General features: G+C 52.1%; 2 protein-coding genes across 16 annotated transcripts in view; one reads left to right on the plus strand and one right to left on the minus strand.

The window, feature by feature from the left end:
- The window catches only part of CLN8 (CLN8, transmembrane ER and ERGIC protein), a 43075-nt gene continuing 24378 nt past the window's right edge, over nucleotides 2123-20819 (plus strand). For 7 of the 14 annotated variants that reach the window (XM_021074640.1, XM_021074636.1, XM_021074637.1 and 4 more), the window contains exons 1-4: nucleotides 7981-8118; nucleotides 13346-13985; nucleotides 18388-18678; nucleotides 20405-20443. In XM_021074640.1, coding sequence (XP_020930299.1) covers nucleotides 13443-13985; nucleotides 18388-18678; nucleotides 20405-20443 — 873 coding nt within the window. In that variant the 5' untranslated portion in view covers nucleotides 7981-8118; nucleotides 13346-13442. 14 annotated transcript variants of the gene reach the window in all.
- LOC110257074 (splicing factor, proline- and glutamine-rich-like) lies at nucleotides 5373-7927 on the minus strand. 2 transcript variants are annotated; one of them, XM_021075674.1, is made up of 2 exons: nucleotides 7441-7927; nucleotides 5373-5576 (listed from the first exon to the last, which is right to left on the minus strand). In XM_021075674.1, exons 1-2 carry the CDS (start codon nucleotides 7905-7907, stop codon nucleotides 5558-5560), a joined length of 486 nt encoding a protein of 161 aa, XP_020931333.1. In that variant the 5' UTR covers nucleotides 7908-7927; the 3' UTR covers nucleotides 5373-5557. The 2 variants fall into 2 exon arrangements, with proteins under 2 accessions (XP_020931333.1, XP_020931334.1); XM_021075675.1 differs by lacking the exon at nucleotides 5373-5576 and adding an exon at nucleotides 5583-5898.

Genomic DNA, 20819 nt, shown 5'->3' on the forward strand with positions numbered 1-20819 from the left:
ATCATGGATCGTTGTGATGCTCGAAGGTGTTTAAATCTTAAGTCCTGATGGTTTCGAACGTCACAGAGCAGGCCCCCAACCTAATACTTTTGCCAAACAAAATCAGAGTTTGTCACACCCTACTCTAGTTTTTTTCCAGGGTGTCTGTGACAGGGCCTTGGCTGCCCGTCACTCTGGGGTGGGCCCAGCCTACAGGGCACCGGGGACCTCCCCACTGAACTGAACCTTGACCAAAACACAGTGACATTCCTGACAATCCAGCCACCATAAGGAGGCTCCTGCCCCCTCAAACCGCCTGAGGCACCAGTTCCCAGTTCCCAGTTTCCAGCACTAGTGCTTCAGCAACCCTGTTCTCAGGAAAGCTCCAGGCCTGCACTTTTCTCTTCTCCTTCGCTGGCACCCACCCCAACTTTTACCCCTGGTTCTGCCCCAAAGGAAGAGAACCTTCACCAAGGCCAATGGGGGAGGAAGGGAGGCCGGGCAGGGCTCCCAGCTGTCCTCCCAGAGACAGAGGGCAGGAAAGGCTGGCACAAATCTCATCGCTGGGACTCACTACAAGGGCTTCTGCCAGAACCTGCAGGACTGACCGCCTCCCCTGCCCCCAACAGCCACAAGGCAGGCTCCCCAGTCCAGCCCCAGAGCAGGGCCTTCTCCCCCGCCCAGGGCTTGTGACCCTTAAGTCGGTCCCTGCTTATCCTCCAGAACCCGCGCCAGGGGGGCGTGGCTTCCTGGCTGGCCACCTGGGTGAATTCACAGCCAGCTCAGTGTGCCCATTTGTGAAATGTTTTCACGTAAAATGTAAATTCCAAGAATATTTGAAATCAACATAAACTTACACGAATTCTTTATTTTCCAAGGCCATGGTGCAGAAGTTAAATGACTTGAAGATGAAATCCTGAGGCTGCAGCTTGGTCATTTGGGGCGCACACATCAGCTACAGCAGGCTTCCTAGATATGTGGGGGCGGTGCCTCCTCTTCTGGACCAGGAATGAGAGCATAGGAAGCAGCAAGGATGCTGAATCATCACCTCCGGTGTCTGTCCCAGGGCGGCCTCTCTGGCATGTCGTGGGCACTGCCTCAGAGCCTGCCAGGTGGACTCCCCAGGCCCAGGGGTGGCTGGGCTCACATGGCAACCTCACACCGTAACCTGCACGACCTTGCCAGGCAGAGTACCCCATGCACAGGGTGAGAGCCTCACAGGGGCACTTGTCCGACCCCAAGATGCTCTATGAACAGCATTTACAATTGAGTGGTTTGGGGTTTTGGTTTTGGCTATAAACCTAAAGCTAATACAACTTTGTAGATCAACTGTACCCCAATTTTTTTTAAAAAAAGAATGCAGTCTATTTTAGAGCAATATCTCTTCTTCCTTCAAAGTGACCAGGCTTAACTAAAAGGGCCATGTTTACTTGTTTGCTTGAATTAACATTCTTGGAGCACAGGCTCAAATAAAAGGTTTATGAAACACACTTTATAAGCTAAAGCATTAACTGGGGGGTCTTATTGTTTCCGATGTTATAGTGACCACCCTAAGTTTAGTCCTGTCTCTTCTCTTGATATTCGTAAACACAAGCACAAACCAGTCTGTTATTTTCTTAAGTAAATTGTGTACTAACAAGAAGTTCACTCCCAGCTACCTGGGGGCTCAAAGCTGATTGATTTTCATGGTTAATATTTATTGGTAGAAAGAACAAAAGACCAGCTGGCAGTCTGCAAAATAAAGTGGCCCCATCCTCGCTGTTGTTCTAGGAACGTGGCTCTAACATGACCACAACGTGGGGCCTGTCCCCTGGTGAAGGCAAGAACATCTTGTGTTGGACCCACTGAAGGCCTGGTCTTCAGTCTGTTGCCTCTCTGTACTTTGAAATGACTTGCACCAAACAGGTTTGCCGACAGGGCTGGGCTTTGGAGGTGGTGCCAGGTTGTGCCAGACCCATACGGGGTATGACCACGGCTCTTGCATGGTGTGTGGGCGCCCTGTGGCCCTCGTGTTAACCCTTCCTGTCCTTTGTGGTGACTCAGACTGTCTTTGCAAGGCTCCCCATGCCCACCCAGTAATTACTCAAACCAGAGAAGCTCTGCCCTGGCCTCCTGAGCAGAGAAGACCTGGGGAGGCTGGTGATCATCTGGTTACCGGTGGCCTTCAGGCTGGGGTGCATGGCAGAATGCTGGGGTCCAGCTCCTTCACCACTCCTTTGGCTCAGGGACTTTATAGAGGACGTGAGAATTGGGAGTATTTCCTAATTGTGGTTTGTGGTCAGCTGATCTGAAGTCACAACTTTGTCTCCACATCTGACAGCACAGACACTGGGGAGGACAACTGGAAAGAAAACTCTCGGGTGAGCTTTTGTCTGGTGATTTCACAAATGTGCCGTCTTAATGTGTTACTTTTTTTTTTTTTTTTTTTTTTGTCGTCTTCTGGGGGCCACACCTACGGTATATGGAAGTTCCCAGGCTAGGGCTAGAATCTGAGCTGCAACTGCTGGACTTCGTTATAGCCACAGCAACTTGGGATCTGAGCTGCGTCTGCAACCTACGCCAGAGCTCACGGCAACGTCAGACCCTTAACTCACTGAGCAGGCCAGGGATCAAACCTGCAACCTCATGGTTCCTAGTCTGATTCGTTTCTGCTGCGCCACAATGGGAACTCCAATGTGTTACTTTTTGGATCTGCCTACCTTACAACATCCTACCTGACATTTTAGAAAATCTAAATTCCCTTTTCATTCATATGCCCATGTATTCGATTTGTGTGTCAGTCACATTGTGCTTTGTTTCAGGGAGGCAGGGTGAGTTTGGAACCTGTCAATTTGTTTCTAAATTGAGGGGAAAGATCAAGGGAATTAATCTCTCTGTGGATAAGAACTCAGAACTGCTCAGAGTTGCACTTGGCCCTCCTGGTCACCTGAGTACCTCGGGTACCAGTTCTGGCGACGGAGTTGGACCAGCCAGTTTGGGGGAAGGGAAGGGCCACCTGGAGGGAGCACAGTGCCTCCCTGCAGTCACAGTTTGGAACTGGGGCACTTCCCCTCCCAACCCAGCACTGCTGACATTTCTTCTAGAAAGGAAGGCCACCCAGGCCAATCAGGAGGCCGGGGCAGGGCTCCCAGCTGTCCTCCCAGAGACAAGAGGGGCAGGAGAGCCAGGCACAAATCTCACCCCTGGGACTCACTACAAGTGCTTCTGCCAGAACCTGCAGGGATTACTGGCGCCCCTGCCCCCCAGTACCTACAGGGCAGGACCAGAGTAGTGCCCCACACACCCCCCCAATGCTTGTAACTGTGAGTCAGACGCTGCTGAGCCTGCAGAACCAGCCCCGGGGGGCGTGGCTTCCTGCCTGGCTGCCTCTGCCCCACCTCCACCAGCCGAAAAACCAGAAATGTCCAAATTTGACCCTGCTGGGGCTTGTCTAGGTGAAGGTGCACTTTGGAGGACCCCACAGGACCCCACAGGCAATCTGGCTCTGCAGCCCTTGAACCAACTTAACCTCCTCAAGGCATTTTTCAAACTCTGGTTGTTATGGTGATATGTTTAAGGATTCTTTGTGTGCCAAGATAATTACAGTCATTAGCTTCAAGGTCATCATTTGCAACAGAGAGAATCCTGGCCTGGCTCAACTAACGTTGACCTAGCAGTAGCCTTGATGCTGCAAGAGACTTTAGACCAATTTCATCTTTTCATGGTTGTGGCTTAGAGAGGTTAATCAGCCCTTCCAAGGTCACAAAGCCAGTGGGAGTAAAACCTGGCAAGAGAGATCAAGATCCCAGCCCAAGACCTGAGCACATTTTGAGACTCTTGGACCCATGCCACCATGCTTTATGGTTCAAAAATATGGTTTTTAGAAAAAGAAATGGATATAATGAATACTCGTAGAAGCAATTGATTCTAAGATATATTTGTATACGATGTTTTTTTCCTTCCAGGAAGCTTTCATTTTGCCAGTTGTTAAGGTTCCTGACACCTGTTACAGCACCTTGCAGCAGCTTTTAGTCAAAGCAGCACTGAGAAAGGTGTAGGGACCAGCGCCACGGGGGCCTGCAGTGGGGAAGGGAGACTGTGCTGACCTCCCGACACAACAGGGACAAGTGGAGATCACAGCCAAGGAGCAGGATGTGTGTTTGGAGTGGTGGTGGATGGGACATGCCTGGGAGGAAACACCAAGGCCAGTGGCATCCTCACTGGACAGACTCAGCAGGATTCTCGCTGAAGGCAGGCCCAGGTGATAAAACATGGAAGGTGGGGTGAGGAATGTGATCAGATATCCTGGGTGGGGGATTTTGCTGAAGTAGAACTAAGTGTTCAAGGACAGACTCAAGGTTAACTGCTGAGGACGGAGAGAAGCCCAGCTGGTGCTGGGTCCGAAAGACCCTGATCATTGGCACTGAAGAAACCCGGAGCACCCCGGACTTGTTCCTGACCCACTGTCCCCAGGTGGTGAGCCTGGTTCCAGTGCCTTGAACTGTGGTTTGGAAGCCCAGTGTGGGGACATTCCTGCTCCAAAAGCAACTGCATTCCTTTGGGAGAAACACCTGGTTTACTTGTTTGTTTAGCTGGTTTTTTGCTGTGGCCACGGCACATGGAAGTTCCCTGACCAGGGACTGAACCTATGCCACTGCAGTGACAATCCTGGATCCTTAACCCACTGAGCCACCAGGGAACTCCAAGAAACACCCGGTTTAAAACTGGAGGGAGGGAGCTTCCTGGTGGCCTAGTGGTTAAAACACTGGTTGATCCCTGGCATGGGAACTTCCACATGCTGTGGGCTCCACCTAAAAAAAAAAAAAAAAACTGGGGAGACCCCTCCCTCCCTGACCGACTGAGAATACAGTCATGTTGCTTGGTTCTTAGAAAGAAACAAGCAGAGGCTAGAAATCACATTACTTCTCTGCTAATGTCTTTTAGAATCTTTTCTTTTTTTTGCTTTTTAGGGCCACACCTGCGGCATATGGAGGTTCCCAGGCTAGGTGTTGAGTCAGAGATATAGCTGCCGGGACTACGTGCCACAGCCAACAGCAACACCAGTCTGCAACCTACACCACAACTCACGGCAAAGCCAGATCCTTAACCCACTGAGCGAGGCCAGGAATTGAACCTGAAACCTCATGTTTCCTAGTCAGATTTGCTTCTGCTACACCACAACCGGAATTCCCCTGTCTTTTTCTTAATTAAACAAACAGTGAGCATGTGTTACATATATATATATATTTTTTTTTTCTTTTTTTTGTCTTTTTGCCTTTTCTAGGGCCGCTCCCACAGCATATGGAGATGCTAGGGGTCTAATTGGAGCTGTAGCCGCTGGCTTATGCCAGAGGCACAGCAATGCAGGATTCGAGCCACCACAGCTCACGGCAATGCTGGATCCTTACCCCACTGAGCAAGGTCAGGGATCGAACCTGCAACCTCATGGTTCCTAGTTGGATTCATTAACCACTAAGCCAGGACAGGAACTCCATGTATTGCTTGTATAATCAGAAAAAAAGATGCCATCCCTGGCCACTTCCTCTAAAATGTGCATTCAATCCTCTTCTCCAAGACCTCAGGTGTAGAATTCCATAGCTCAGGCTCCTCTTGAGCATCTGTAGGAAGCAGGAAGCAGGAGTCACTTAACCTTACTCACAGGAACCTCCATTTCCTTATCTACGAAGTACGGGCCCGTACAGCTGAGGTGTGAGTGAGCTGCCTACTGAGAGGGCTCAGCTTGGCGGCAGCAACATGGAGTGACCTCGCTGTCAGGAAGGCCTGGAAGAGGAGGGGACAGAGCCCTGGCCAGGTGACTCAGGAGGTCAGCGACCAGGTTGCAAACACAGGTGCCTCATTTTGGGTGCTCAAAGCAGGAATCGGGGTGCATTTCATTCAGAGTCTTCTCCGTTCCATTGGGTTATTGATCACCAGTTATACCTGTAATTTTTGAAAAAATGATTGCTTTCATCACATATTTTAAAGGTAGCAGAGCAGGGAGTTCCTGTCATGGCTCAGTGGTTAACAAACCCAACTAGTATCCATGAGGATGCGGATTCGATCTCTGGCGTTGCTCAGTGGGTTAAGGATCCTGTGTTGCCTTGAGAGGTGGTCACAGACGTGGCTCAGATCTGGTGTGGCTGTGGCTGTGGCGTAGGCCGGCAGCTGCAGCTCTGATTAGACCCCTAGCCTGGGAACGTCCATATGCCGCAGGTGTGGCCCTAAAAAGACAATAAAAGAAAATAAAAATAAAAGTAGCATAGCAGAAAAATACAGTCCTTGAACATCTTAACCTAAGCTGAGAAATTTACTGCCAGCATGCTAATCAGGTCACCACTTCACCTTTCTGAGCCCAGTTCCTCATTTGAAAGGCGGACCTGGTCACAGCATGCACAGAGGACACCAAGAGTGAGGGCAATGACTGGGGAAGTGGCAGCACCTTGAGCACCAGATCTCTGTTTCTACAGGAGACTCAGGATTTAGCTGAACCTTGATGAGAATCAGAAAATCAGAAGATACAATCATTGTTGATACTTTGTTTTCAAGAGGTGTTGATAATTTAAACATCTTATTTCATCCTCAAATTCTCTTCACCACTGGGAGACTTTGGGAAGGGGAAGCAACACAAAACAAGAGTGAGTCTCCAGAGCTGTCGTTTTTAATCCAACTCAGTACATTTACTGTGTGTCTCTCATATGGTCTCCCTACACCAGGGTGGGTGTAGGGAGGAAAGAAGGCTTTCCATGTGATTTCCCGTATTTTCAGCAGATGTGTGTGAATCATGGGTGATTCCCAAGTGCTGGGGATACAGGAGTGACAGGCACATTCCCAAGTGCTGGGGATACAGGAGTGACAGGACCACATTCTCCTCCCATGCTGCTAACATTTTAATCAGAGGACACAGAAAATAGCTAAAACAAACCCATGAAAATACAAAGTGTCCAGCGGTGATAAGTTCAGGAAAGAAAGAAGATTCAGGGTGAGATCAGGGGAGGGCAGGCTGTAGGGACACGTGAGCATTAGGCTGGCCTGGGGTCAGGTCTGCATCTACTCTTCACACCTGAGGTCGGAGCTCAAGCAGGTAGTTTCAGCTGGTGGATGTGGAGCCCCGGGCTCTCTGAGTCAGGCCTGGAGAGGGTGCTCCTGGCTGTCTGGATCCTGGCACCTACACCCACTAGTGAACTCTAGGACCCCAGCGGCACCTCGCGGGTGCCCTGCACATGGGCTATGGGCTACCCCAGGGGGGCTGGCAAGGCCTGACTGCACCGCCCACAGTACGCGCTTCACAAGCTGTCAAACAGCTAAGGCCTTTTTTACACTCTGCAGACAGGTGAGCCACGCAGCCTGCTCCGGGTGCTAATGCGGAATCCTCCCACCGTACCAGCCGGCGTTGTGATCCTTTCCGGTTCACAAATGCGGATTCTGAGCGCAGGGTTGGCGTGGTGGGAGCAAGGCTGACAGGGGCAGGAAGCGAAACTGCACCTGAGGCTCGTTCCGTGGCCCTGGGCTGGCCTCTGCAGAGGTGCGGGCTGGGTTGGACCAATGTCACCGCCGGGAAAGGGCGGCCTCCCGCGGACCTTGGCAGCCGAGCTTTCAGGGGGCTCCGTGGGGTCTCCTAGGGTCCTCCGCAGGGTCGTCCCCGCGGGCGGTGAGTTCAGAGGCGTCGCCGAACCTGGGGGCCCCGGGACCCCCGCGAGCTCTGGGTGGACTCGGAAGACTCCTTCCTGGTTTAGCACCGCTCCGGAAGGGTCGACCTGGGACGGGAGGGGTAAGTCCCGGGCCAGCTCACGGTACAGGCCAGTGAGGAGGGGCGGCGAGTGCAGATCCGGCCCCCCTCCCACAGTACAGCCCGCGCCCCCCCCGGTATGGTACAGCCCACTCCCCCCCCCGCGGCTGCGCCCTTGGTAGCGTCCGGCCGCGGTGCGTTTTTCCCCATCCCGAATGCGCATGCGCGGCGGCTTGGGCGCGGGTCGTGACCCATCTTTGTGCAGGTGGACGCTGGGCGCTGGTGGGTGTGTGAGTCTTGTCTGCTCCTCATCTTGGACCGCAGAACCCCGCGTCCTCGCGCGGAGGAGCCCCGCGTGACCACGTCTGGCCTGCGGTGCTTGGAGGCCTGGGCTGACTGTGGGCCGTGGACCGGTCCGGCCGCCCGGTCCGCAGGTGAGCGGGGCAGGGGGCGGGTCACGCCGTCTGCAGGTGAGCCGGGCAGGTTCAGGTCGGTCTGGCGCTCCGTCGACAGGTGAGCGGTGGAGCAGAGGCCAGTTCCGCCCGTGTACCGATGAGCCGCGTGGGGGCTCGATCCGAGCGGAGTGGGAGCCAGTCCGGGCCCCGGTAGCAGGGGTGCAGCCGGCTGGTCCACCTGGGAGCTCAGCCCCTTCCGAGAGTCCAGGTCTTGCACGCTGAGGGACTGGTCAACGAGCGTCTTATCCCTGATTATTAGAGCTGAGCAGTAAGTTCCTGGGGTGACTTCAGAGATGTTCACTGCAGAGTGGTCTGTGCACAGACTCCCTCGAGAAGAGGGTTTACAAGAGAACTGTGAACATCATGCTGAAAAGAATTAGGCGAAAGGCAGCGTGTATGTTTTTCATGAAGAAGAAAAAAAACGTAAAAGCTCACATTTGGCAAGAGGATTGACCCAGCACCCCGCCCCCCCAATATAGTAATAGTGTTTAGAGCTGGGTAGGAGGATTACTAGGTTTGAATTTTGTATTTTTATGCTGGTTTATATTTTCTGAATTTTGTTTATTGAGCATGTTGTTTCTTTAATCTTGGAAAAAATCTTTTTGAACTGACGAAGTGTAACTCTCAAAATGTTAGAAACATCTGTCCAGCTGATAAGGAGCACATGTCAGTTTGCATTATCTGACTGAGCAGGGATGCCACTGGAGAGCAATGAGCCACAGCCTTTGGGATTTTACCTTCTTTGGGCCAAGAGGAGAGCTTTTGTGTCTTGTCAGTGTTGCCAGGTTAACCTCATAGACTGAAGTCTGGGCCTGTCTCACTGTTGTCTCTCCTGGAAAGTCAAGTGAACCCTCAGGGGTTTGTAAGCAGCAATTCAGCATGACATAAAACAGCATGAGTTCTCCTCTTTTTTGGGCAATATTTCCAACTTTTGTATCAGTTTAGCCACCAGTGATCAGAAGGTGCTCATAGATGCTTCTTTGTCAGAGCTGGGGGGCCCTGGTGGCCAGGGTCACATCCTGGGGACCCTACTGCCTGGCTACTGTAGTGCCGGGGCTGACACTCTAATAAATTTCAAAAAAATCGCCTGGTCTGGTGCAATAGAAGCCACTAAACCTTATACAAAAAAGAATGAGAGGAAGTTTTTGTAAATAGATCTTATAGAAAATGGGACGTGGGGAGTCAGGGGACAAGGCCTCCCCCCCCGCCCCCCAGGGAATCACCTCCCTCATGGCCACAGTTCCTCTACCTCGACCTCCGAGGTACTGGGATGGTGAGCTTCGAAGCCACCAGGATTGAAGGAACAGCGTCATCAGTGCTCATGGGTCTGCGGCCGTGTCAGGGAAGGCAACAGTGGCCCCAGGTGACAAGAAGCCCTCAGTCTGGGGACTGGGGGGAGGCAAGCCTGCAGCAGCAGGACAGGGTGACCCCAGGGTACCCTGTGCCAGGGAAGGAGAGGGGTCTGGTCAAGGGGAGTGGGCACTGGGGCTCTGCCCTCCCACCTAGTCTGTGCTGCATCCAGAGCAGGGCCTGGCTCACCCTGGGGGTGCCACCTAGTCCAAGGCAACAGCGCCTCCGCTCGTCCCTGAAGAGCCCCCACCCAAGGCCTGGCCCTGTCCCCTCATGCCTCAGGTGGATCAGCTCACTCCTGTGTCCCGGAGACCCATGGGGACAGGTCAGACCCAGAACCTCTGTGCTGCAGCGGTGTAGGAAGGGGTGTAACCAGGAGGATTAAAACAGATGGGAATAGGGCGTGTTTATAGGGTTTAAAGGGTGACAAGTGTTGGGTTTTTATAGGGAGTTGTTTCTGTTTCTTGATGGCCCTGGGGTGGTGGTGGTGGGGTGTCCCTGCTTCTGCTCTGGCTCACCTGAGTCTTTGTTGCAGTGTTGGACCTTAATCCATCTGCATTTCTTTCTCTAGATAAGACACTAAAAGGTTAACTCTTCAGGAAGGTTACCTTGAAGTGTTGTGGACCCAGAAGCCAGGCTGAAGCTTTCTCTGTGGGGAGAATTTGAAAGGCTGGTGTTTCGTCCTGGATTTCTGGGTCCTGGGAGCAAGTCCCCCATTACTGCCTGGAATGCTTGCACCACGCCTGCTGCCCTCCCCCCTTGGTCCTTGGCTCTGCATCCCATCCTTCCACCCTCATCTCAAGCACACACTTCAGAAGCAGGCAGACCCAGATTGGGTGTCCGTGTCCTAGTTTCTCCCACGTCCTGTGCAGCCGCAGGCTGGTGAGTGGGCCCTTGTGTGCAGCCTCGCTTTTCCACTTTCCTTCCCCTCCCAGCCCCCCTGCTGCACCCCCAGGACCCCTTGTGCTGCTTAATGGAAGGCAGGGCAGTCAAGGAGGGGAGATGGAGAAGCAGGGTGTGTGCTGGTCCTTTTTCAGGGTTTATCTCCAAGATAATCAGAATTTTTTTTTAATCTGACATTAATTAATTTTTGTCTTTTTAGACCTGCACCTGTGGCATGTGGCAGTTCCCAGGCTAGGTGTCGAATTGTAGCTACAGCTGCTGGCCTACAGCACAGCCACAGCAACACGGGATCTGAGCCGCCTCTAGAGTTAGCCGCTGAGCCATGATGGCAACTCCTGACTGACATTTAAATCCAGGAATTCCTGTTGTGGTTCAGTGGTAAATAACCTGACTAGTATCCATGACAATGTGGGTTCAATCCCTGGTCTCCCTCAGTGGATCTGGCGTTACCGTGAGCTTCGGTATAGGTCACAGATGTGGCTTGGATCTAGTGTTGCCAGCAGCTGCAGTTCCAATTCAGCTCTTAGCCCAGGAACTTCCATATGTTGCAGGTGTGGCCCTAAAAAGCAAAAAAATAAAAAACTACCTGCAGCACACAGGAAGCCCCTTGCAGGCATTCAGGTGTGCCTGGTGTAGGACAAGGAGGCCACTACACCGCCCCTCCTTAGTCCCAGGACCTTCAGCAGGGGGGCTAGAGGTCATGCCTGGGCACCTGGGTGCTCCAGGGTAGTGAAGCAGGAGCCCAGAGGCAGTCCTGGCCTGGGCAGACTCCACAGTATGGGAAAACAGGCAGACCTGCAGCAATTTAATGCACCCAGACCAGAGCTCTGAGGTTTTGATCATGTTCCCCTCCAGGGCCCCACTGAGTGGCTTCTTGATTTGAGGCAAAGAACCCTGGGCTCTCATTTGTAAATTGGAAACACATTCTTCCCCATTTAATGGATCCAGTGGCCTAATTGAACGTGCCTGACACAGATGCTTCTGTTGGTAGCCCCTACCCCCCAGGTACTGATGGGTGGCGATCATCCCTGTAGTCAGGCGCTGGGCTCCTGTTTCCTTAGCGTGTAAATAGTGGATCCAGGATCAGAACCCGCTGTTCTGGTCTCGATTCTTTGGTCCCAAAGCCCTGAAGTCCGCTTAACTCCAAGCCTTCCTGAAAGGGCATCTGGACCACCCCCACCCCCCTAGGAGCTCCGATGGAGCTTTTCAGAGTGACAGGGACCCTCCCAGTTCAAGGCAGAGGTTCCACGGAAGTTGGGTGTCTGGGCCCAGAGCAGACTGATGCAATCATGGCAAAATGGGAACTGGTGCCTAGACCTCATGAGGGCCGTGTGGAAAAGGACAAGAAGTTTTAGGAGGCGTCTGTGTTTCAGCAGAGTTTACGCTTTGCAGCAGCCCTCTTAATGGGGTTAAAGTCTTGGTGGTGACGCTTCCCTTCTGCCCAAGACAAAAATCCTTCCCTTCTCACGTGAAACCTCCCGTCAACTTCACGGTGCCTGCACTATGGGCCAGCAGAGAGCGGCCACATGGGGGAAACTAGCTTGTTATGGGCCACTCAGGAAAGCGTCAGGGGGCAGAAGGCAGGACATGGGGGTGTTGAGGCCCCAGCCTTTACTGGTGTCTCCAGGGCAGGGGGAACACGTAAGACTGGCCAGCTTTCATGGTTTTGTTGGGCTCTGGGTGACAGGGGTGTCCCGAGCTGCCTGGCACCTGTCCTGTGGGATTCAGGCAGAGAAATGTTGCCTCCTGGGGGTTGGCATGTGTCACAGAGGAGCTGCTGGCTGGGAGGGGCTGTTGGAACATCGCACTTGACAAATAACGTGTGTGTGTGTATGCACAGTGCACACATATGTATATGTACACACATGTATATGTGCACACATACATACATGCATGCACATAAATATAAGCACACGTAAGCACAAGCACACATGCATATAAGTACACATGTGTAATTAGTACCTGTATACTTATATATGTGTAGGCACATGGATACACAGAGCCAGAGCTCTTGCAGCCTCTTCAACTTGTGTTACACTTGATCTGCGTTCAGACTGAGTTCAATTGCATTTTGAGGCATGTGAGTAAGCTGGAGTCTTGGTGTCATGGGCCTGCCGTATGAACTCTTTGGATGCAGAAATGCAGTGGGGCCATGTGGTAGAATTCTTGGTGGCCGTGCAGTTACCCTCACGGGGAGTGGGAGTGTTATGGAGAAACAGGAAAACACTTGTGTGATTGTTCTGATTCTGTGATGTCATCAGAGGTGGGAGGTGATGGTCACAGCCATGCCTTTGTAGTTTGTGGTACATGTATGGACATACACGGTCTGTGGACATTATCTGCATCCTCAGACTGGCCATGGGCTGTGCTCCAAAGGGTTGCAGGCTGTCAGCCCTCTGCATGGGTGCTGGTCTTGCAGCTCATGGTCCAGTGAGTGGTGGTGGCCCCCAAAGCACTGAGTTATTTGTAGCTGTGTAGACTTGGCCTCACGCCCCTCCCCCAGGAGATCCATGTTTGGGGCCCTGAAGAGCTGTGGGGGTAGGAGGCTCCAGGTGGGCAGGACCCAGTAGGGGCACAAGATGGACAGCATGTTGGCCCTGCCCTCACAGAGCTGTCATCCAGCACAGGGTAGGGTCAAAGGAGCGGGCAAGCCCCAGCCACCTCAGGTTCTAGAAGCATGTGATCCTCTTCTTGTACTTTGTCTTGGAGAGTCGTGGGCGTCACCACTGCCTGTGGGACATCCTCCTGAGTCTGTGTCCATGCCTGTCTTTAAGCCCATTTGTTCTCCCATCCTGTTCTCAGATGTTTCTTTGCTTTGTGTATATCTCTGGCTATGGACCAGCATGAGGTACAGGCCTATTGCCCTGTCTCATGATTTGTTTTTAGGGCATTGAAGTGGCCTTCGGCCCAGCTCCCATTCACCCTACAGCTCATGACTCTTTTCTTTGTCCAGATCAAAGACAGTCGCATGAGGATCCCAGAGGCCGTGGCTCTGACCGCTCTTTCTGGGACCAGGCACAGCGTGGGACCGTCAGACAGGACCCAGCACCATGAGCCTTGGGGGTGTGGCCGACCCAGCAGACAGTGTCTTTGATCTGGACTATGTATCCTGGAAGGTCCGCTTGGTGCTGGTGGTCGCTGGCTTCACCTTCTACCTAGGCGTCTTCGTGGTCTGCCACCAGCTGTCGTCTGCCCTGAATGCCACCTACCGCTCCCTGGTGGCCAGAGAGAAGGTCTTCTGGAACCTGGCGGCCACACGTGCAGTCTTTGGTGTCCAGAGCACCGCTGCAGGGCTGTGGGCTCTGCTCCTGGACCCCGTGCTCCAGGCTGACAAAGCGCTCGGCCAGCAGAACTGGTGCTGGTTCCACATCACCACCGCGACTGGGTTCTTCTTCTTTGAAAACGTCTTGGTTCACCTGTCCAATGTGCTCTTCTGCACATTCGACTGGTTCTTGGCCACCCACCACTTCTTTGCCTTCCTTGGGTTTCTGGGCTCTGTGGTCAACCTCCAGGCTGGCCACTATCTGGCTATGATCACGCTGCTCCTGGAGATGAGTACGCCCTTCACCTGCGCCTCCTGGATGCTCCTGAAGGTGAGTGTCCCTGCACCGTCTGGGTTCCTTGGCAGCAGGAGGTGAAAGGCTGAGTTAGTGCCTGTTTAGTGCCTGTGTTCCTGGTCCTTATGGCCTCTGCTGTAGAAGTACCAGCAGCTGGCCTAGAGCACGCAAGCCATTTTGGTTGAACTCCATTTTATTAATTTTAAACAACTCTTTCAGGCTTCCAGCCCCATCACACAAGAAGGCTCAGTGGTCTTGTGTCTGACTCATGAGACAGTATTTGTAAGAAAACTGGATTTTTCTTTCTTTCATATGCTTTTGCCAAAACCAAAGTAATATATATGTCAATGTACATATCTTTTTAAAATGCTCATTTCATGTATTTTCACATGTAACCTGAGATTCCCCTCGCTTGCCCTTGGGTGCACAGCGCCTCACTGTCGACATGGGGATGGGTTGTGCAGAGAGGTCTCAGGAGCTTCCTCGTCTTGTGTGATTGAAACTTCATGCCTGCTGATTTGTAACTTGGCATTTCCCCACTCCATCCCCTGGCAGCCTCCATCCACCCTTTGATCCTGTGAATTGGACTATTTCAGGTGCCTCCTATGAGTGGAATCAAGTGGTGTTTGTCATCTGTTTCTGGTTTATTTCACCGAGTGTGCTCCTGATCCGTCCGTGTTGTTGCATGTTGAAGCATTTCCTTCTTTGCTCAGGCTCAGCAGTTTTCATCCTGTGTAAAGCACATCTTCCTTATCCTCTCCTCCATCAGTGGACCCTTAAGGTTGTTTCACGTCTTAGTTATTGTGAATAGTGCTGCAGTGAACACGGGCCACTAATGTCTTTTCCAGATCCTGATTTTAGTTCCTTTGGATAAATACTCAGAAGTGGGATTATTGGATCATAAGGTAGTTCTATTTTAATTTTTTTTTTAATTTTAATTTTTAGCTTTTTAGGGCCACACCCATGGCATATGGAAGTTCTCAGGCTGGGGGTCTAATCCGAGCTACAGCTGCCGGCCTACACCACAGCCACATGGGATTGGAGCTGCATCTGTGACCTATACCACAGCTCACAGCAACGCCAGGCCGGATCCCTAACCCACTGAGCGAGGCCAGGAATCAAACCGGCATCCTCATGAATCCTAGTCGGGTTAATTAACTGATGAGCCACAAAGGGAACTCCAGTAGTTCTATTTTAAAAAAAACAACCCATCCACAGACTGTTTTCCACAGCAGCTGCACCATTTGATTTTATTAGGATTATTTTTTTAGCCATACCCATGGCATATGCAAATTCCTGGGCCAGGGATCGAATCTGAGTTGCAGCTGTGACCTACACCACAACTGCATTAATGTCAGACCTTAGTCCACTGTGCCCCAGTGGGAACCTTGCTGCACCATTTTATATCCCCAGCAGTGCAGAATTCCATTTTCTCCACATATACACCAGCATTTGTTTTTGTTTTTTGATGACGTTCCATTGTGCATGTAATCTGCATGTCCCTGATGTCTGGTGATATTAAGCATCTTTTCGTGTATCTGTTGGCCATTTCTGTGTCATCTTGGGAAAACTGTTCAAGTCCTTAGCTCATTTTAAAATCTGATTCTTTGTTGTTTTTAACTATTGAGTTGTAGATCTTTATATATATTCAAGATTAATCTCTTAATAGATATGTGGTTTGCAGATATTTTTACCTTTTCACTCTGTTGTTTCCATTGTTATGAGGAAGCTTTTTAGTGTGATGTTGTCCCAGTTGCTTATTTTTGTTTCTGTTGCCTGTGCTTTTGGTATCAAAGTCACGAAATCATTGTCAAAACCAATGCTGTGAAGCTTTCCCCTGTGTTTTCTTTGAGGAGCTTTGTGTCTTAAATTTCAGCTTTCAATCCATTGCAAGCTGATTTTTGTGTAAAGTGTGAGATAAGAGTTCAGTTCCATCCTTTTGCATGTAGGTGTCCAGTTTTCCCAGCAACTTTAATTGAAAGGACTACCCTGTTCCTGCTGTGTTTTTGGTACCCTTTTGAAGATCAGTGACCGTGTATATGTGGATGTTTTCTGGGTTTTCTGTGATGTTCCATTGGTCTGTGTGTCTGGGTATCAGTTCATGCAGGGTGATTTTTTTTGGGGTTTTTTTTTGTTTTTTTTTTTTTTTTTTTTTTTTTTGCTTTTTAGGGTCATACCCATGGCATTGGAAATTCCCAGGCTAGGGGTCGAATTGGAGCTGGAGCTTCCCACTTACACCACAGCTCACGGCAACGCCAGATCCTTAAGCCACTGAACGAGGCCAGGGATCAAACCCACATCCTCAGGGATACTAATTGGGTTTGTTACTGTTTGCACCACAACAGGAACTACTAGTTCATGCAGTTTTGATTTCTGCAGTTTTATGATGGTTTGAAATCAGGAAGTGTGGTGCCTCCAGCTTTGTTCTTCTTTCTCAAGATTGATTTTGGCTCTTTGGGGTCTTTTGTGGGTTCATGTGAATTTTAGATTGCTTTTTCTGTTTCTGTTACAAATACCGAGAGGATTGCATTGACTCTGTAGATCACTTTGGTGACCTTCCTAGTGAGTTTTTCAGTTCCGTTATTGTGTCCCTCAGCTCCTTGATTTCTATCTGGTACTTTTTTTTTTTTTTTTACATTTCCATCTTTGATGATGGCGCACTTTGCTCAGGCGTGTTCCCTTGACTGCAGTGATTGTCCTTTGACTGTTACTTTAATTAAGCCCAGGTACATCATTTGACTTCACTTCAGAGTTCCTAGATCTGAAGCATCTTTGCCTAATTCTTCATCTTCCATGACTGTATTGGCGTCTGTGCCTTAGACTAAGCAGACGCCTCCCCCATTCTCCTGACTGTCCTCAGCCAGGAGAAATCTCGAAGGGAGCCCAGCAGGGGCCCATGGACTTCTCCCCACCCCTAGCCCCCAGGGAAGGGCAGACAGTCGTGGCTTTTGTCTGCTCTGTCCTGAGCCGTCCACAGCCCAGGCCACCACCTCCACCCACCTCAGCTTCGCTGGCAGGACAGGAGCCAGGGAGCGCCCACAAAGTTGCTGTGAGGCCAAGAAGGCAGGACAGTGAGAACAGGCGGGGCTCATCACCAGGCTGCCCAGGTGAGGCTGGGACCAGGGGCAGCCTCACTGCAGCTGCCTGCAGAGCCCCCAAGGGGACATGGCAAATGCACCTCTGCAGTGACAACATCCTGAGAAAGAAAGGAACCCTAACCTCATGGTGTCACAAGAATGTGCCAGAGTTCTGAGAAAGAAATGAGAAGCAATGGCCAATGCCCTAGGGATGGCCTTGAAATAGAAAAACAAGGGGAGTTCCCTTCGTGGCTCAGTGGAAACAAATCTGACTAGTATCCATGAGGATGCAGGTTCCATCCCTGGCCCTGCTCAGGGTTAAGGATCCATTGTTGCTGTGAGCTGTGGTGTAGGTTGCAAATGTAGCTCTGATTTGACCCCTAGCCCAAGAACTTCCATATGCCACAGGCGCGACCTTAAAAAAAAAAACGAGAAACTAATCTATTGAAGTACCGTGGACTTGCTCAAAAGTAACTTCACAAAAAGTCTGAATCGCCTGCCACTTTTAAACCAGATGTAATTGTGTTCTTTTCTACCATGAGGGATGCTTATGTTACCTGAGCCCCTCCTCCACCTCTATGTTTCCTCCTGCAAGTGCAGGACATGTCCCCACCTGGGGAGGGGTGTAGGATGTGTCCCCGCCATGGGGAGGGTGTAAGGTGTGTCCCCACACAGGGGGAGGGGGTGCAGGATGTGTCCCCACACAGGGAGGGGCTTCCAGGGGTGTCCCCACCCTGGGGAGGGGGTGTGTCCCCACCTGGAGAGGGGGTGCCCCCACCATGGGGAGGGGGTGCAGAGCTTGAAGCTGTCCAGGATGCTCCAGCCTGTGCTGGGCAGAGGGAGCGGGGAGAAGCTGGTGTGCACAGCAACGTGGTCTGAGAGGTGCAGATACCCTGCTGCCGGGCTGTCCTGGTGCCCTCATCCTGGTGCTGATCAGGTCTCTGCCATGAATCCCACTTCAGTGTCCACTGTCTGCTCTACACCACCTTTGAGTTCCCTGTTTGGTTTTAGCTACAATTATATTATTTTAAGGCACATCTATTTTGGCTTGTATGGAAGGGCTTCTGGGAAAAATAAAGAGGGAGCATGTCTCATCCTAAACTCCTCTCCGATCACCCTTCCCCCAGCGTTTGGGGTTTAGTCTGGCACGACCTGTGTGTCCCTCGGCTTTATATTCAGCCAGCATCATCCAGTTACTTGAAATGCGCAGATTTACGGTAGAGAGAGTGTAGTGAGGGGGGAAGGGGTTGAACTTCAGTTTAGGGGGCATCGGGGGTGGGGGGTGCGTTGGGGTCTGGGAAGGGGCGGTGGCCCATCCTAGGGGACCAAGTCTGTGTCCACTGACCCCGCTCTGCCCACAGGCCGGCCACTCGGACTCGCTGCTCTGGAGGCTGAACCAGTGGGTGATGGTCCACCTGTTCCACTGCCGCATGGTTCTCACCTACCACATGTGGTGGGTGTGCCTGGGCCACTGGGACCTCCTGGCCCGCAGCCTCTTCCTGCCACACCTGGCACTCTTCGTGGTGGGGCTGGCCCTCCTCACACTCATCATCAACCCCTATTGGACTCACAAGAAGACGCATCAGCTGCTCAACCCCACGGACTGGAACTTCGCGTCCCGCCACGCCGATGGGCAGGTGCCATCCAAGAAGGTGCAGTAGCCCCAGCGACGCTGACCCCGGCCTAGTGAGGACTGACCACCCCCCGCCCCCCAGGGGCACCAGCCTGGATTTGCCTTCCGAGAGCTTTCTGCCGGTGATGTCACTACCCTCTGTGCCTGTCCCTGGGAGCTTAGCCTGTCTGTGCGGTCACACCAGGAGGGACCATATGGACCGGCCACACTGGAGCCATTTATGTGTCATTCAATAGCCTCATTCTGTTTGCTTGAAGAGAATTGTCTTCAGATGGAAAATAATCGGCTCTGTTGACCGTAAGCCACGTCTCTGCAGTGCCACCTAGTGGCAGGCACTGGGCACTGACCTGACCTGGGACTTGGGGCCACAGGGACTTCTCACCAGGAAGTTCATCCCAACAAGATTTTCTTTCCCTGTCTGTTGCTCAGCTAATACAACAAGGGAGATATTGGTGATCCATTTGTCTAGATTTTAGAGCTGTTTTTAACTAGTTTCCAGTGGGTGCCCAGCCAGACACTAACCCTGTGGGTGGTGTTTCTCTAGGTGTCAGGTCAGAGCAGTGGTCACTTTCCCTTTGAGCCCTGGGCTGGACCCAGCCCCTTGGAGTGGTTGGCTGCAGGCCCTCCTCCCCGGCATCCCAGGCACCCCTTTCCCTGTGTTGCAGAGCCCACGCCAACCCATAGTTCTGTTGACAGATGTATAGACATCTTATTTTTGCCACAAGTGGGCAGTTAAAATGAAGAGTCTATTTATTGAAAGCACCCTTGATTGTATTTGAAAGCCACATGTGCTGGTCGTGAACATCCCACGTGCCTCCCGCCCTTGTGCCCCTTGGAATGGTGTGCGCTGATTCCTGTGCTCTGACTTTGTACGCAGGGCAAGTTATGACACTGAGAGAAGTGAACCAGCCAGGTCCCTGCTGAGACCCTGCCTCCCTCACTGAAGTCCCTGGTCTGTTGCTGCCCACTCTTCCCCTCCCCCAGCGGTGGGAGTGGAGCTGGCTGTTTCCAAAGGGCAGAACATTAATAAAGTGACTGCTGTTGACAGAATCTGAAAGAATGTCAGTCCTTTTTCTGAGTATCCTACCCATCACTGTGGGTGTTTCCTACCTGGAGATACAAAACGTGATGGCAGATCGTCATGTGTTCAAAACTCAGTGTAAGGTTTGAAGCATTTAGCTTAATTTTTCTGTGTCCCTCGCTATGACTTTGACCTTCAGTCTCTGCATCCTGTGTCTCAGGGAAGGTGGTGTTTAAATACCCAAGTTCCCCGGGGTACATGGCCCGCCTGCACCCCCACCCAGGCTTCCCGTGAGGACCCCGAAGGCAGGGGCTTTGGGTAAGAAGGGCCTTCTGCGCCTAGGATGCAGCCCCCGTGGCCTGTATTGCCCAGACAGTTGATGCCCTCCGAGCTGTGGGCGCTTTGTGGGTCTGCCCAGCCTGTGTGAGGATGTGGGCCCAGGTGACTCGCCGGTGGGGCATCAGCCCCCACCGCCCTGGCCTCTGCGCCTGCTGCCCCACCAGCCGTCCCTGCCGTGGCCTATGTGGCTTTCCCACCTGGGATTTCTGGCTTTCTGGCATGAACAGCGCTGTGAGGTAGGCACCATCCATCCATTTACCTGGATACAAGGGCGCCACGCTCCTCTGGCTTCACCGCCAAAGCTGGTGACTGTGTCCATCACAGAAAGTGGAGGCCCTCCTGGTATGCAGAGCGCTGGAATGGCCGTGTCTGTCTTTCTGTCCAGGTGCTGAAGCCCCAACAGGACGGCTGCCCAGCGGCAATGGTGAGCGAGGCTGCGGTGTCCTTAGAGAACAGGTGGTAACTCTTGGGGCCATCGAAGGACACGTGCGGGGTCTACTATAAAAGGGGGGGCATTGGACTTCCCGTTTGGCTCACAACATAAATGGGGGGGCATCAAGGGAGCAGCATCCTGGCTTGGGCTCTTGGTAAGGCTGGCGGCCGCTGGCAACACTCCGGATGTGGAGCTGGGGCCTGGGGCGGGGAGCGGGTCAGCCAGGCTTGTCTGCTCAGTTGTCAGCATCAGGCTGGTCAGGTGGTGGGATGAGCGCTGGACCATCTGCTAAACATGTCCAAGTGTTAGAAAAAGCCAAACTGGGATCTCTGTATGCCTCCTGCACTTGAACAGAAGCCAGCCTGGA

Source organism: Sus scrofa, chromosome 15, assembly GCF_000003025.6.
Source record: "Sus scrofa isolate TJ Tabasco breed Duroc chromosome 15, Sscrofa11.1, whole genome shotgun sequence".
Classification (NCBI taxonomy): domain Eukaryota; kingdom Metazoa; phylum Chordata; class Mammalia; order Artiodactyla; family Suidae; genus Sus; species Sus scrofa.